We start from the raw sequence: 16,073 nt of genomic DNA, 5'->3' as shown, positions 1-16,073 counted from the left end.
TTGACGCAATTAGCATCAACGTTCATTATAATTTTCTTTTTATATCAGGCTAAGGATTCAGTATAGAAAATTCACAAGGGGATTGGAAAAATGAGAATATGTTGAAGAATGCCTGGCTCTGAAAGTACCATACTCGACTCGACTCGATACTCGCGAGTAGTCTCCAATTCGACTCGGGATCAGAAAGTGCTACTCCCACATCCCTAATCTTAGCACTTTTTCCTGGGTTTATGTATTTTTTTATCATATGTAGAAACGTAATTGCTTACCTGTCAAAAAATTCGGCTATTTGGGTAATTTCTTTTTGATGTAGGCAGCCGGATGTAGAATACAATTAATTTTCAAGTTAAAACAATAAATTGAAAACTAGTTTTTGTGTTACTACGGATGAAGTTATGCTTGAAAAATAATTTTAACGATTTAAAAACTTATTTTTGCAAATTATACATTCATAATTTATTGCTATTTTAATGGGTGAAAATAATCAGGTGGAGATTTATTGGACTGCGGTAATCTGTGATAACCCTGGTGAAGTCAGATGCAAAAGTGAAGCTACCTGCAAAGTCTTCGATTTTATGAGCTAGCTGCGGGAAATCTATATCGTTGAGGAAACCGCGCCTCGTTTTGGTCAATAAGAAATTAAAATATGATTTATATTAAAATAAAGTTCCTCTAATATTATTGGAAGAGTAATAATATTGTCGAAGATTGGTGTCTCGGAAAAGCGTGGAATTTTCCCTAAAGGTCGAGGGCATACCTTATTGACATACCTTATTTATCCTTCCGCTACAGGGAATAACAAATTTAAAAGGACGAATTGCAAATTAAATGGAATTTGTCTCCTCTCCCTCTCTTTCTTTCTCTCTCTATCTCTAGTTATCAAGCTGATTGATGGTGTAAAGTTGCAAAGCCAATGTGAGCAAAGGGTACCATTTCCGGCTAAATACATATTGAATATAGAAATATTTACTCCAATCGTTATTGCTGCCTCAAATGCGAGGGGCTTGAAAACGAGGGCGGTGTTACGGTCTCAATAAACTGATCTGATTTTCATGTTTCCATGCCTGAAGTAGTTTCTCTTTCCGGTATATGCTGCAAGGATTGATAAATTTCATTTGTATAGTAGCATTTCGTCACATCGATTTCCAATGATATACTAGCAAGATAAAATACTTCCATCATTATTCCAATCGTGCTGTTGGCATGGCATTTTTGGTTAGTATTGTCATGGACATTGCTCTTTGCATCCATTTCTGAAAATACTTTGTAGCTCACTGAAATACTATAGAACACTACAAAATATATCCTAAAAAGTATTTTTGCAGTTTTTTTCAAAGAAAATGCATTGCATGGTTAACATTAATAGAGTGATATATACTTTCATACCATACTTCGTTTTTCAATACAGTCGACCTGGAAATCATTGCGTTAATATCGTTCTTAATATTGTTTCCAAATAATTTTTTCATATATGTTAGCATTACCATCTCATATCAATTTTCTATTTTTATTTTATCAGCCATCTTTAGCGAATTTGATTCAAGTTGTTTCACTTCAACCCATCATCTTTAATGTCAATATTCTCCGCGAACATTCCCTACCTTCTCAGAATGCTTTGCTTTCATGAAAATATTTGTTCTGTTTTGACATTATAGATATCTTTTCCCTTTTTTTGACTCAATGTCTCTATTCTACTCTCTATCTTCTTCATTTTTTAATGTCAATTTTTTCCATGGACTTTTTCATTTCTTGATGCCATTAGAAGTTTGAGTCAGTCTGTCATCAATTCATAATTATGGTCAGGGCTGGTTCCATTTTATTCTTGGGCGTTTATTGAAATGCCATTGTCGTTTTCTGTTTTCGTTTATTATGTGATAGCCATTAAGGAAAACAAATAATAAAAACAATCTTAGCAAAAAAGGTAGTCGTTAATACAGGATATAATTCGCTAAAGGATAGAATTAATAAAGAAAGATCTTTATAGCAATGAGGTTTTCTATTTCGAAGAGTTAACATGTTTTTTGGTCATTTGAGTAGACAATATAATTGCCACATTTATTAATGTATCTGTTTAATTGTAATTCTTTGTGAACTGCGTAAGTGCTGAGTTCTCGTCCACAAAAACTCTAATTCTACTTCTTGGAAAAATTTTGTATTTTCTACTTTTTTGTTTGATGAAGCGATTGGCTATTGATTCATTGTAATATGGGCTTTTTACGTCAATAGCATGGGTAGGTACAACCTGTCCAAAGAATTAATGACTTACCTTTATGAAAAAGAGGTTTACTCACATTGAGTACCAATCGTAAAACCAGTCGTAACTTGGAGAAATTATAAAGAAACGATTATTCAAACAGAGACATTTAATGAATGATTGATTGCAAAACGACATACACTGCACTACAACATGGAACAGTTTTCATACCTTCAACGATATATCACAACTACAGAGATCAAGTCCATTCAGTTCGTACCACATCATCGCGAAGATGGTTGAAGTAAAATACTTATGGTATCTAAATTCACAAATTCAAAATCTGTAAACTTAACTCAAGAAATTGACATTTAAAATAACTAGTTCCACTATCACAGCAATCGCACTGACTCCGTCCATATTATCCACGTGATCTTGGGTATTATGCTAAAAAAATGCCTGAAAATAGTTCAAAATGGGAATTCGTATGACAGCGGAGATATCTTATATAATAGTTACCCTCATAAAAGTCATGGATTCTGGCGAACAAAAATGCAAACAAGCCTTGATTGAAGATTGACTGAAACTTGTGTCACACCCATCCCACCCTAGGACGAAACAGTTACGCTTAAAGTCGCATTATTATTGCCTAAATAGAATGAATCTACTGCTTGCACTTATAAAAAACACTGACTGCGAGAATAACTCAGATAAACACGAAGCCACCATTAACACAACTGTTACGAACGCAAGCAGTGTAGTGTAAGTCACCGCCGCTATGTGGCCTATTTTGGAAAACTAATGCGCGCCAAATTAAAACCGAAAATTAGCTTACCGCTAGTTTCACGAGCCTCCACCTTGGAGTCTCCTTCACCACGAGGATGTTACACCCGTAATCAAACCACGCCACAGTTACAACCGCCTACGCGCTCGAACTTCAACCTCAAGAATGAATCAGCAGAAGTCAAGAAGCTGATACATTTTATTTTGTAAAACAAAAACCAGCATTCTCTAACTGCGTATAATCCTAACCTAATAGCTTAGACTGATTATAATGAATTAGAATCTGCTTCATTTTTGCTTACTAGAGTTAAAGCAATTTAATTATTCACTCATCCTCTCGCATTTAACATTGTTTACGCGGCGGCATTGGAGTGATATCTCAGGGTTTGGGGTTGCGTATGTGTTGTCAGTTTCTTCGCCTTAAAGATATGAGAGGGACGTCGCGAAACTGTTGCGATAGCAAACACCCAGGCGCCCGTAATCCTAAAGCCTGAGATGTCATTCCTTCGTCCACATTAAATTCACGGGTGACACCACATATTCTACCCTTAGTGACGATGCCAAAATTTGTGGTGTGTTCTATTTGCAAGTCGAGTTACCCCTAATCCCTTTATTTCCTTTAATATCATTGTCAGGTTCATTTTGATGCGGTATTGCGGGCAACGCGACGTTCCCACAAGGAGCGGCAGTTTCCACATGGCGACGGGTCGTGGCACATTTAATTTTGAGAATCTGTTCTACCTTTAACTAGAATTCTCGCCATTTATTAATATTTCCCAAAAGAATGATTTTTTTGGGCTTCTAGTGGAATTATAGATGCAATGATGATTAAAGGGTTTCTTACTCCATATTATGCACGCATAAAACATAGGCTGCTGTGTATTATTATAGCATCATTTTTTTTTGGAAAGCATACATACAATCTTTACTACCATTGATACAAAGCTGGCATTAGCCATGTCTGAATTTTTGTCTTTTACTTCAACTGGATCAAGACCATGAAATATGTTACCACAGCTCCCAAAACCTGTAAATAATTTTTTTAATCACTGTTATGGACAATAATAGGTAGGTAATAATAATGTTTAAGGCATCTAATTTTATCATAAATATTAAAGCAAGGTAAATTCGTAATTTTACATTCATATTTTATGAATTCACTGGAACATTTTATTGCTTGTGGTTGTGATGTTAAATGACACATTTTTAGAGCCAAAAGAAGACTTATGTGAGAAATATTGGTTCATTGCTTCTCAGGAGAGTCTTAACATAGAATATTGTCTCAGCATTGGTGAGGGAGATGTTAGAACAGATGAAATCAATTGAAATGAAAATCAATGAAATTTCGAAAGCGTTAGGTATGTGTCTGTTAGTGGAAAAAGATATTGTTCATAGTATTAGCCTTGAAAATTCTAGCTCTTTGTATATCAGCAGATATTTCTCCATGTACTATAGAAGCATTTAAAGTTCATTTATGCTATTTTTCCCCCCAGGAGGAAGCATTGCAAACACCTGATCATTACTACACATATGTTGTTAGTATCCTGACAGGATATGCAACCTCCAAATACTTGTTTGCAATGCAAATGGCATACAATTTCAGGCGACCACCATAGTCCTATCGCAGTACACTGCTTCACATGCATAATTAGTATAAGCACAAAATTAGTCATATTTACAATATACTCTTTACTGTTCAGGCCTGGGACAGTGTTGGTCGAAAGTAGCTAAGATTGAGGCATGTCACACGATCTTTTTCATCTAACTTCCTAATGTTTTTCTTAGTTTCAGCAGAAAATTTTCTCGTAAATACGCTTTCCTTAAATTTCATCTTTTGGGTGTATGCAACATAGCTATACCAGCTCTGTCTGAATATGGGATTGAAAATTATCTTTGTAAAATATCTGAAAATTTTGTCAAATGATTGCTTAGACCTGCATTATTTTTTTAACTGATGATTCACTGATTAGCATGTTATTTTTTTAATAAAAAAATAATATGCTTAAAAAAATGTGGAGCAAGTTTAATCATGACTATGTAACCTAGAGCAAATACTTTTGTGTATTTTGTCTACACCTTCGCTCTCATAGATGACATCAATTAGTGGTAAAGCTCAAAAGAAGTGGTCACAGGATGTGATAATACTATTCTGTCATTTAAAGCTAATTCTAAAGTTTTTTAACGTGTGCATATTCCCATCAGAGTAATATGGGCAAAGTTGTGAATACATCGGGAAGAGAATTGCATTAGTCGATGAAACATTTATGTATTGGAAAGGGGCAAAGGTGGATCCAGGATTTTTTTCTGGTGGTGCACAAGGGTCTCATGGGCAAACAAGGGTCTCATATTTGGTATTAAAAACAAGGTGTGTACAACAATTACTGTGCGAAATATTCTCTTTGTTGTAATATGAAAGCTATTAATATGAAATTAAATGATTGAGACTCCGTGATACACAAAATGATATGAACATAATGATTATCGTATTAAAAATTTTGTCTAGTTTCTAAGTGTCAGATTGTTTTTTAATGGGGGGGCAAAAGGGCACGTGTCCCCATGTGCCACCCCCCTTAATCAACCTGTAGAAAAGGAAGGTGTGAGAAATGTTTTGTAAAATTGATTAGAAAAGGCTAGTGGAGAGACTCATATGAAGTGTTGCGATCCATAGTCCTGAAAAGTGGATGCTGATGAAATAAGACAGGAAAAGAATGGAGGCATTTGAGACATGGGGAAGGAAGAGAATAAGATTGTGAAATGAATGTTGAGGAAAAGGAAGATGATGAGGACTCCAAGGACACTGGCAATGAGTACTACAGTCTTCACATTAGTTTTTTAGCATAGGTGCAACAGCATATTTCCTAGGATTAGACCTGTTAGAGCCGTTGGAAAAGTTTAATGATCAAATGCTGTTGCCAGATAATAAAATATGGTTTGGTAAACCAAAGTATTTTATTGTCTGTCAATAATGTTCAATTAGAACAGTATATTTTGGAATTGTCGAAAAAAACTATGTCTTCTATTTCTTGGTGGAACTTCCTCAAGCTCAGGGGGAAGGGGTGCTCCCCGTTTTCCCCCCTTATGTATCCGCCACTGATCCACCCTACATTCATCTTTGATAAATTGCATCTACCCTGACACATATTACATCCTAAATCTCCATTTACCTTAGAGCTAACTGAGCCCACACCCGCTGACTAACATGATAGTTGTAAAATTGATGAGTGTGAACTTACTGAAGCAAACAAATCCAGTGAAACTGTGAAGAATTTGGCTCCAGAAACAGACATTGGGCGTTGACTTTGTTGGCATACTATTTGGATAAATGCCTTAGCTTCCTCTGTGCATTCATACCATGGGCTGTCATAAGCTGCTTGCATGACTGAAGTACTCTGAAATGTAGTTTTTTAGCATGCACGCCATTTTTATAGCCTCATATCATCTATGTAACAATACTAAATTAGTACTTGCATGAATGATTTCATCCACTTACTTCTTCGATTAGATTATTCCCATATATGCAGAATAGAAATACTTGCCCTAAGGTATAAAGCAAGTAAGTGATCACCGTCAATGCATGCATGTCAACTGATGAAATCTGCAGGAAAATAGGTGAAAGAGAATTATGCGTCAGAGCATCTATAAGTTTCAAAATACTTTTAAATAATTATTTTGGAAGGTATATTTTCAAAACTGAATCAGTCTTAGTAAGTCTATACATGGAAAAGTGAGGGTTTTTTATTTATTTTCAACTTCCCCGAAACAGCATACAGAAGCCATTTACAATGGAGGAATTAACAAATCACGACACAAACATCCATGCCCAGGATAGGGACCAACTACCCCGGCGGGATTCGAACCCGCGACCTGCAGTTTGGCAGGCGAGGACTTTACCCCGCCTCCACCAAGGCCGGCGGGTTATTTGCATCATGTATGTAAAGCTAGCCAGGGCAATGGAATTAAAATTATTTTATTTGTTCTATATTACTAGTTATTTTATTTATTAAAAGTGGTATGTTGTGGTAATTTTAGGTTAAAAGTTTCATTTTTATACATTCAATGAGTTTGGTAATTCTGAGTGATTCCTTTTCATGTAGGCATGAGATTATTCATTAGGTATTAAAATTCATCCATTATTTTCAAAATTAATCCAGAAAATATGCTCCACTGTGTTGCATTTCATGTTTATGTTGTAGTTTCATTTTTATGCATGTTCTCTCACCTTGGTTGCTTCATACGATAGCAGAGTCAGTGCTATAGTGCTGGTAAGCATATGAATCAGTAAAGCCATGCCATAAGAGTCCCCAATGCATTCAACAAACCTAGAAAAGTATTCACATTCCTGCATTAACTTTAATTTTTTGTGTTTGATTCAGAGGTGGTGATTTTAATTCTTCTATTTTTGTGCATAATAAGGCGTATTCCTTAATGATTAATAGTAGTGGAACTTAGTGGGACCTTGAATTTTGGTGCACAAGTATTCAAAATCAATTACAGAAAAGACCTTTGGAATCATAAAGATTAATATTTTGTGTTGAATCAATGACTATCTTGTAAAATATATTTTTATCACAAATTCATGATGATTTATTGCTGAAAAAAATGTGAACTAATACCAGCTTTATATTTTCCTGAAAATCTAAATACATTTACACTCTGTAGCCTCTATTTTTTTATGATTTCCATGTTATTGTATTCTCAATGATTTTTTCCCATGATTACAGGCATTATTCCAAACCCTTGACATCACTTATAACTATTGATTTGATTTAGGTTTGCTAGATTAAGGCTGTACATCATACAATGTCATTCAAGTATCACACACAAACCTCACCAAAGAGTCCTAAGGATCAATGCAAATGGGGAAAGTTCAAATTCATTTTTGGATCATGAAAATTATTTGAACCAGCATGGCTCATAATGTGTTAAAAATTGCAAATACAAATTTTCACTAGTTTCTTTAAATTGTATCATTTAGGGAAGATGTATGTACTTGGAAAGGCAGTTATCAAATATCAGTGCTGATTGCCTACCCAATTAACCCTTTCTTGCCAGTGCCTAAGAAAGGAAAATGTTTTCCATGCTACAAGTAGCATGATAATATTCTAACCCTCCGTCCATCTGGCGCCTAACATTTTGGAATGCTATATGTCACGCAGCATCTCACAGACACCATTTTGGAATGGTTAAACAAAATGCGTGAAAGTAGAAATAACTTTTTTTACTACAATAAATCATTCATTGAATACTTAATGTCATGAATGGATGACAAATGTATGCATAATAATGATGGAGATATTTGTATTAATGAGAGACTGAATACTACTATTTTGACGTTTCTTACTTACAGTTTTTCTTTTATCGAAATTATATCAAATTTAGGTATTACAATAAAAAATTTGTATCTATAATATGCATATCCAAAATTTAATACTTAACACGTTGCATACGGATGGTGAGAATTCTCGTCATTTTTTTCCCGAACGTTCCGGACGGATGACAAAGATTCTCGTCATTTAGGCACGTCAACCTAAACAATTTTAAAGCGTACAATACGTATTCATTAGTACGTTTTCAGTTGTTGTTCGTTATTCATAATGAATTGATGCATCATAGCGTTTGATTGGGTAAAGTTATATTCTAAACATTAGCTTTTTAACCATGTTTAAACCGAAGGCATTACGCCCTAATAGGCATATTTCCAGAATCGGCGTTCCTAGGAATTTAAATACCCCGGTACGCAACGTGTTAAGATAGTTGTTTGTTTAAATTGTATACGTATTTTAAAAATTTGCGATGAATATCAAGAAGCTACATATTACCATATAACGTATTGTTACTCAAGTTGTCGTATGACATCGACCCGACTCCAAAAACAACAAAATATCAAATTTTATTCCATAAGTGCATCAATACATATACCTAAGGGTATTGGCGACTATTTCAGAATCCAAAATAATAAAATACCAGGAATTTGAGTTTCCTAACTATGGAAATATAATGTGGGCAAAGAAAATAAAATGGCATCTGGTAGATACCACGCAACCAATGAAGGGTTAAACATCTCTCTGCAGAACTCTTTTTTGGGATGGAATTACCATAGTGTTCTCATCCCTTCAATTTGGGATCAAACTCAATTTTTAAGTTTAATCCATTTTACTTAATTGGATTGATATTACTAATAGCATAGTGTAATTATTAATAAAATATACCTCAGAAAGCCTTAAAACTCACCATTTTGAACCATTTATCTTAAAATTCAGCAATTTATTAATCTCGCACCTACTGCTTATCCTGGTGGGTACTCCATACCCCACACACCTCGGTATTAGTTGCACCTAAACCCCCCCCCCCCAGCCTTAATTCCTGGCTGCGCCCCTGTGTAGGGTATGGCCAATGTTTGTTGGGAAAGGGTTAAGAATTCACTCCTCTGAGCAAAGTCATTGTTGTCAAACATCTCTGTCTAGAATTTCCTTTTATGTCTAAGGAAATCTATTCCACATTTTTGCCTGTTTAACAATGGGATTGTGAGCTATTATGGGCCAGGTGCCTGCTATTATATGATTCTAGTTATAAACCATGGCTGGAAATACCATGTCAGCAATGAAATGTGATGATCATTATGTAGACAATGCCATCTCCATCCCTCACCCTGCTCCTTTCATACACTTCTTCCTATCCTCCTCTGTTCTGTACTCAGGAACAGATGTTTTGAAGGTTTATTTCTATAATAAGTTTGACCGTCATTCATTAAACTTTTAGCAAATTACCTTACAATGTGCTTGTGCTTTTCCACCCAGTACTTGGTGGCTTTTTGAATCACTGCTTTTGTATCATTAGCTCTGAACATTCCTCTTCCAATAGCCTCCAGAGCTGCATGAGGATTGTCTATTATATTATCTCCTTTTCCAAGGTAAGGAGATACTATGTTTCTCTGGTGCCCAAATGTTCCTAAAAAAAGAACCAATTAACATGATCATCATCCAGAATTAATTTTGGGAAATGATGTGTCCCTTATAACATTAATTAACCTCCTCCAAAGTGGAATTGGCAGATAGGGTTTGCTTAGACAGCATTCAAATATTGCAGGCATGTAGCATATTATGATTTTGAATGGCCTTAATGATCCTTTAAGCAAACTTAAAATACTCTTAAGATAATATTGATTGAGGAATGTGCACGGTAGCCCTAGCAGATCTAGATTTAGACCAATGGGGGGGGGGGGGGGGCAAACCAGAGGTCTGCCCCTGGTGAAAATGAAATGTTCACTTAACTGTTCTCAGGCTGTGAAAAAACTGTGCAAACAGTTCACAAATTTCCTGGGCCATTCATGAAGCATTTGGGAATTGTTCACAGTGAATTTTGGCCCATTGAAGTGCTGCATACTGTTCAAATAAGGTGTTCGTGGGGTGTTTCCCAGCTGTTCATGAGGTGTTTTCAGGTGCAATCCATGAACGGTTCCCCAACAGTTCATAAACACTTAGGCAACAGGTTCTAATTACCTAGTTAAACGCTTCCTGTACGGTTAGAGAAAACTTCATGAACAGCTGAGAAACGCATCATGAATAGCTTATTTGAACGGTTCGTAACACTTCATTAGGGCCAAAATGCAGTCCTTGAACGGTTCCCCAGCAGGTCATGAACAATTCAGCAATAGGTTCTGAACATTTTGTTGTTGCCTTGGTTCTGAACACTCTAATGGCCTTTGAATGTGTCTGGATGCATTGATTGGATTGCATGGATGGCATAATAAAATTGTGACATCCATGCAATATTCATAATAATCAAATTAAAGTTGATGGATATCTCTTAAATATCCAAACGACCTTGCAAACAATGTTGCGGCCATGTTCAGCAGTAGACATGGTGGTTGTTCATATTACAACATCTCTTAGTTGTCACAACATCTAATGAGTAGATAATGTGTGTGCTTATTATGGTTTTGTTAATCTCTAGATATGCAAACAAAACTTTTGTTCTTTTTACTTCTATTCAGAACATATGCTACCTAGGGATACTGTTTGGAATAACAATTACTTAATATCACAGATATTACAATGTGGATATCTATGAAACGTTACCTTTATAGCTCATTGTGGAAGTTGCAAGTGGTATATCTTTGTAACGTTGTCAAAATATCCATTGTGTATTATCAATATGTTTCAGATACATCAACCTAATTTTGATATCCGATGGTCTACTACTTGGGTCATGCATTGATATTTTTTGGTCCCCAATTTCAGTTTGTTGTGGCGATATTCTATGTTTTGATGACTTCATGAAAACTATTGGGTTCAATGTTTGGTGACTGATAATAATATGTTACAAGGATATTGTAATGAAAACCATTTCTGTATTGATCCTTGTCAAATAGCTGAATGAACTGAAAGATGCTTTTTGTCCTGGAAACAAGGAACAGCGTGGAGCTCAAAACAAAAGTGTTCATTAACCAATCACCTGGATGAACTCTCAAAAAAAATATTCATTCAATATGCCCGGAAAGCATCAGGTTTAAATTTTTATTCTCGCTGTTGACAATGTTTTTGAACTTTGAACTTTAATTGAGAAGTAGATTTATTACTCTGAACGAGCTCCTTGTCTTTGACATTCCACCTCATAAATGTAGTTTCTAATACATTGAAAAATGACGAAGTGATGTGTTTCAGTTGAAAGTGCACACAAATTTAAATGCAGCCGGCTGAAGAATGCAGATGGGCAACTAAAGCAGAGGCATTGCTATTGAGAATGTGGAATTGCTGCAGAAGTTCACTCCACTAGGGAAGTGCTATCAGAAGTCTTGCAGGTGGTAGCCATTACTACCATCTTTGCTTCTTGGCCTACAGCACTCATTTACCCTACCCTCCCCTATATAATCCAGCTTGAAAGTGAAGTGGCAGAACATGGCCCTTCACTTGCCAAGGAGACTTTTAAGTTACTGACAAACAGACATTTCAGTACCCCACTGGAGCATTAAGCTACAAGTTTCTACATACCTCTGTGACCATTCTATGTTAAAAATTTATTTAGATTCCTGAGTGTGCAAACACATGCAAAAATTGACATTCTCATATGCTTTATCAAAGTATGGCAATTCACCCACTTCACCTGCCAAGGTAAACTGGTAATTTAGATGTGGTGCCTATAAAGTAAAGAAAACAGTATGGCAGGAGAATTGTCTGGTCTCTAAGAGACATACTGAATAGGGATCAACTTCATATTGCAAGTGAGACCCTACTATTCATTATCAGGTCACCATGTCCGTGTATTTCATAGAATGTAGTGGTAGCTATAGTAGTCTTTTAGTTGCAATCATAGCTACATTAACGCATCAGTGTCATGTATGCTTTTATAAATATTATTTATTACCTTCAGTTGTCAATCCTGTACTTTCATCCTGTGCCATTACTGATGAACGTAGGACAGAGAACGTTTTAGGTATTGATGGAAAACCATTTCTTATTAAAGTGGAATGCTGGTAGAAAATTTCATCCATGACACCATGTCCACTCTTCATATTTCCAAGAGAAGAAAAAAGTTTATTTCTTGGTATTCTACTGAGTTCCATGAGGGGATGTAAAATGTCCTATTTGTAAATGAGCAAAATTTAAAATATTAATGTGTCTGTTATTAAAGTTTTCTTAAGTTCAAATCTCACTTCATATTTGACAAGGTTTAAAATGTTTTATTTTTTGTAAAAATGAATTTAGTCTCAATCTACTTGATGTTAATTATGATGCAATATAGTCAAATTTCATATTATTGGATAAGCAATTTCTTCATTTTTTGCTTATATACAATGTAGGTTAGTAAAAAATTTAAATCAATCCTCAAATAGGAGTTTTTATCACATAAAAAATGTTGCTTATTGTATTGTCATATCAGTGCTGCAAATTCCATTTCATACCATTGATTACTTTGAAGTTAAAAATAATTTCATTTTATCTTAATTTCTTACCTTTAGGTGACCAATTTGTTCACATGCAAAGATGAGCCATGAACAGAACAATAGATCAAGAAGGTTGATCTGGGCCATGCAGAACACTATCCAGTAGAACTAAAGTAAAAGGTATGTTTAAAAAAATTTTGTGACTCATATTTTTACATCAAATTGCCAATTTATAACAAAGATTTGATCAGCGATTTGCTATATTATAAATCATTTTTGAAGGTAGAGTTGACCACTTCTGGCTTCACTTGGTGTTATAAATTGCATGTTCCTTTTTAATAAATTTTCTATTCTTTTACAATTTTTTAATTACGTATTCCCACTTAGTTTTGCCGTACTATGACATCAGGAACATGTGTGAAACTCAAGTCACAAGAGTAGAAAACTCTCTAGGTTATGAAGATTGTGGGACAATGCTAATTTAAAGTCTGCACCCCTGTTAAACAAGAATGAATTCAATGCTCCCCAACCTGTATCACCCGAGGGCCTACAGATCTGAAATCCTACCATGGTGCCAATTTATCATTATCATGATTACTATTGAATCAATAAAATATAGGTATACATAAGTCATTTATGGAGCCCAAATCTTGTTGATGTATGTATGCATGTTATAAATGAAATAGAAAACCCTCAATGACTTTGAGTATAAAATTGCCATGGAAAAAATAATAATGGGTTGTTGTTGATTTTGATAAAAAAAGAGAACACAGAAGTTTCAGAATTTTTGTACGTCAATAGATGAAGAGGAAAAATAAAGAAAGAAAGTAAATAAACTGTAAGTAGTGGTCAGATAATTAATTCTATTGCTGCATTACGACATTATCTCAGTCTTGGGCCATCATTTTTCCTCAGAACTTGGCTTCAGAGTTCATTGGAAATAGTAAGCAGAAAATTCTGCTAGGTCATAAGTTTTGATCCCATTGATTGCATATGGTAATTGAATTTTAACTATGATACATATTGGTTGAGAATCTAACCTGGTATGCCAATGTCAATGCGTAAGCAGGATTGGTTGAAGTGTCCCATGGGTAGGTTGCGTCCACAATCAGATTCCATTGGCCTCTGCTACTTGTTTCATTCGTGAAATGCACAGAGGATTTGGCTAGCGGGTTGCCTTCATTAGTGATACTTGTGTTATCTCCCAGCAAAAATGTTGTTGAGGTCTTCCCATGATGCCCCAAGCCAAGAAAGGGTCTAATACTCCAAAACATGGCAGCTACTGCTGAGCCGGACATAATGCTCACCAGGAGACGTCTCATTTTTTGTTGTGCATCCTTCACGAAGAAATTGTTGGATGCTATAAATAGAGGCACCCTCTGTCTGTCAACTTGAATTGTTATTGAGTTCCTCTTCATCTCCTCCCCAGATTTTGTGCTTCCATTCCCTGCAGTAGAGATATTTTGCATCTCTTGTGAGACTTCATTGTCACTATTCCACTCTGTTAGGGCTGTGTCCCACAAGCTCATTGTTTTGTAGAATTTTTTTCTTTGAAATGCAAAATAGAAAACCTACAAAACGAAAGTAAATTTTGCTATCATGGGAGAGCTAACATAGCAATAAATACCAATCCATATATAATATTGTCTGCTTATAACTTACGAATGGGCAATAATTATGTAGACCCTAATTTAGTTTAAATACCATTGAAGTGTATCCTAACTGCATTATATACCATTCGCATGTTAACATGTGCTTGGGATTCGCTGGGCACATGGGTAAAAAGAATGGATGGTACAGTTTTTTCTGATCTTATTGATTTAAACAATATTATGTCTGCTTATCTAGAAAATAATTTTCTGAATGTTCTAAATTAGGGTGTACTTTTCCCAAGAAAATTTTTAACTATTAACCATCTTTGTGGCTGATATATCAGCTTTTGCCGCTTGTGCAAAAAGTGCAGCGGACCGGTATATTGGCTCTTACGTAGTACATGTTTTAATTTGCTATAACTTATTACATTGATATATTTTATTTCAGTAAACGTAAAAATATTTTGTCAATATTAACCAGTTTAACCTCAATAATTAAAAAAAAAAACTGCTTATGGATATTAAATAAAATAGCTTTGTATTGATTTTTTTTCCTAGTGCCACATTTTATGAAAATACCCTCCGCAATTCTCGCCAGTAACCCAGAAAGAAGGATAGTACTAAGAGGGTTAAGAGGAGGAGCCAATTTAAGAAAAAAAGTTAAATATCAAGTTTGAAATTTTGGCCGAAATGTGGTAGAGAAGATGGTTGAAGCAAGAAAAGTCAAAGCAGACTAAGCAAAATCATTTGAAGATGCATAGCCCCACTCAGCCAATTGTGAATGATTTCTAATACATATTTAGTATTTGGTGCTCAGGATAAAATAATAAATGGTATCCCCTCCAGCAGCATACATATTTACTTATAAATGAAGATTTAGTAGAGATGAATGAGGGAAAAGATGACTCACTGTGAGTACTGCAAACTTAAACTTACCATGCTTATGCCAGAGGGTATGTCAAGATGGCTGCATCAATTGCTGAATGTTGGTAATATGACTACCAAGATGGCTACATTAAAGCTAAATTGGGAGCTTTTCTCGTAAAACTTAAAAACCTAAGCAGTCTGCCTACCAGGGTTGGCAGTGGGTGTGTGGGTGGATTACAGTTACAGTAGGTGAGTGGCAGTGGGTGGATTACAGCTACCTAATCATGGCATGTGTTGGATAGCTAGTCAATTAGTCATTCAACTAAGAACTATTGGTTATCTCTCTTCCTATTTTATTGTCATCCTAAGTAAATACAAGTTGATTGGGGGGAATCATTGAAGTGGGCCGTTGCCTGCCTTAGATCTGCAACCTTGGTGCAGCATTTTAACAAATTTTGAGGAATTATATATTTAATGGTTCCAATGCACTTAGTTGCCAATTTTTAGCATCACACAAGAAATTTATGTAATTATTTACATTAAAATCATTCCTTGACACTTTAGCATCTTTCACACCACTCAAGGTATCTTTAACAAAGAAGATAGAACCAGTCCTCGTGAATGCAAAAATGAGATTCAAGACCGTTTGAGATGGTCTTTCAAGAGTGATTGTTCTACATGTCTTGAATGGGGTTGAATAGCCTTTCACTGCTGCACAAAGCTTGAATTGGCTTCAATAACGTTAGCCAACATG

General features: G+C 35.3%; 1 protein-coding gene across 1 annotated transcript; it reads right to left on the bottom strand.

Moving 5' to 3' along the window:
* Window positions 1-3,871: 3,871 nt before the first annotated feature.
* On the bottom strand, window positions 3,872-14,443 carry LOC124155014 (odorant receptor coreceptor-like). The gene is made up of 8 exons (XM_046528759.1): window positions 13,901-14,443; window positions 12,930-13,028; window positions 12,341-12,557; window positions 9,745-9,925; window positions 7,197-7,296; window positions 6,468-6,572; window positions 6,211-6,366; window positions 3,872-4,004 (listed from the first exon to the last, which is right to left on the bottom strand). Exons 1-8 carry the CDS (start codon window positions 14,387-14,389, stop codon window positions 3,954-3,956), a joined length of 1,398 nt encoding a protein of 465 aa, XP_046384715.1. The 5' UTR covers window positions 14,390-14,443; the 3' UTR covers window positions 3,872-3,953.
* Between the last annotated feature and the right edge of the window lie 1,630 nt (window positions 14,444-16,073).

This window comes from Ischnura elegans, chromosome 3 (genome assembly GCF_921293095.1).
Source record: "Ischnura elegans chromosome 3, ioIscEleg1.1, whole genome shotgun sequence".
NCBI lineage: Eukaryota > Metazoa > Arthropoda > Insecta > Odonata > Coenagrionidae > Ischnura > Ischnura elegans.
This window is presented reverse-complemented; position numbering and strand designations above follow the sequence as displayed.

Bases quoted from the DNA above. Each gene is read 5' to 3' on its own strand.
- LOC124155014 (XM_046528759.1), bottom strand. From the start codon at position 14,389: ATGAGCTTGTGGGACACAGCCCTAACAGAGTGGAATAGTGACAATGAA. The intron at 6,367-6,467 runs GTAAGTGGATGA...ACTACATTTCAG, and splicing joins GGAATAATCTAATCGAAGAA to AGTACTTCAGTCATGCAAGC. The intron at 4,005-6,210 runs GTAAGTTCACAC...AATTATTTACAG, and splicing joins CACTGGATTTGTTTGCTTCA to GTTTTGGGAGCTGTGGTAAC.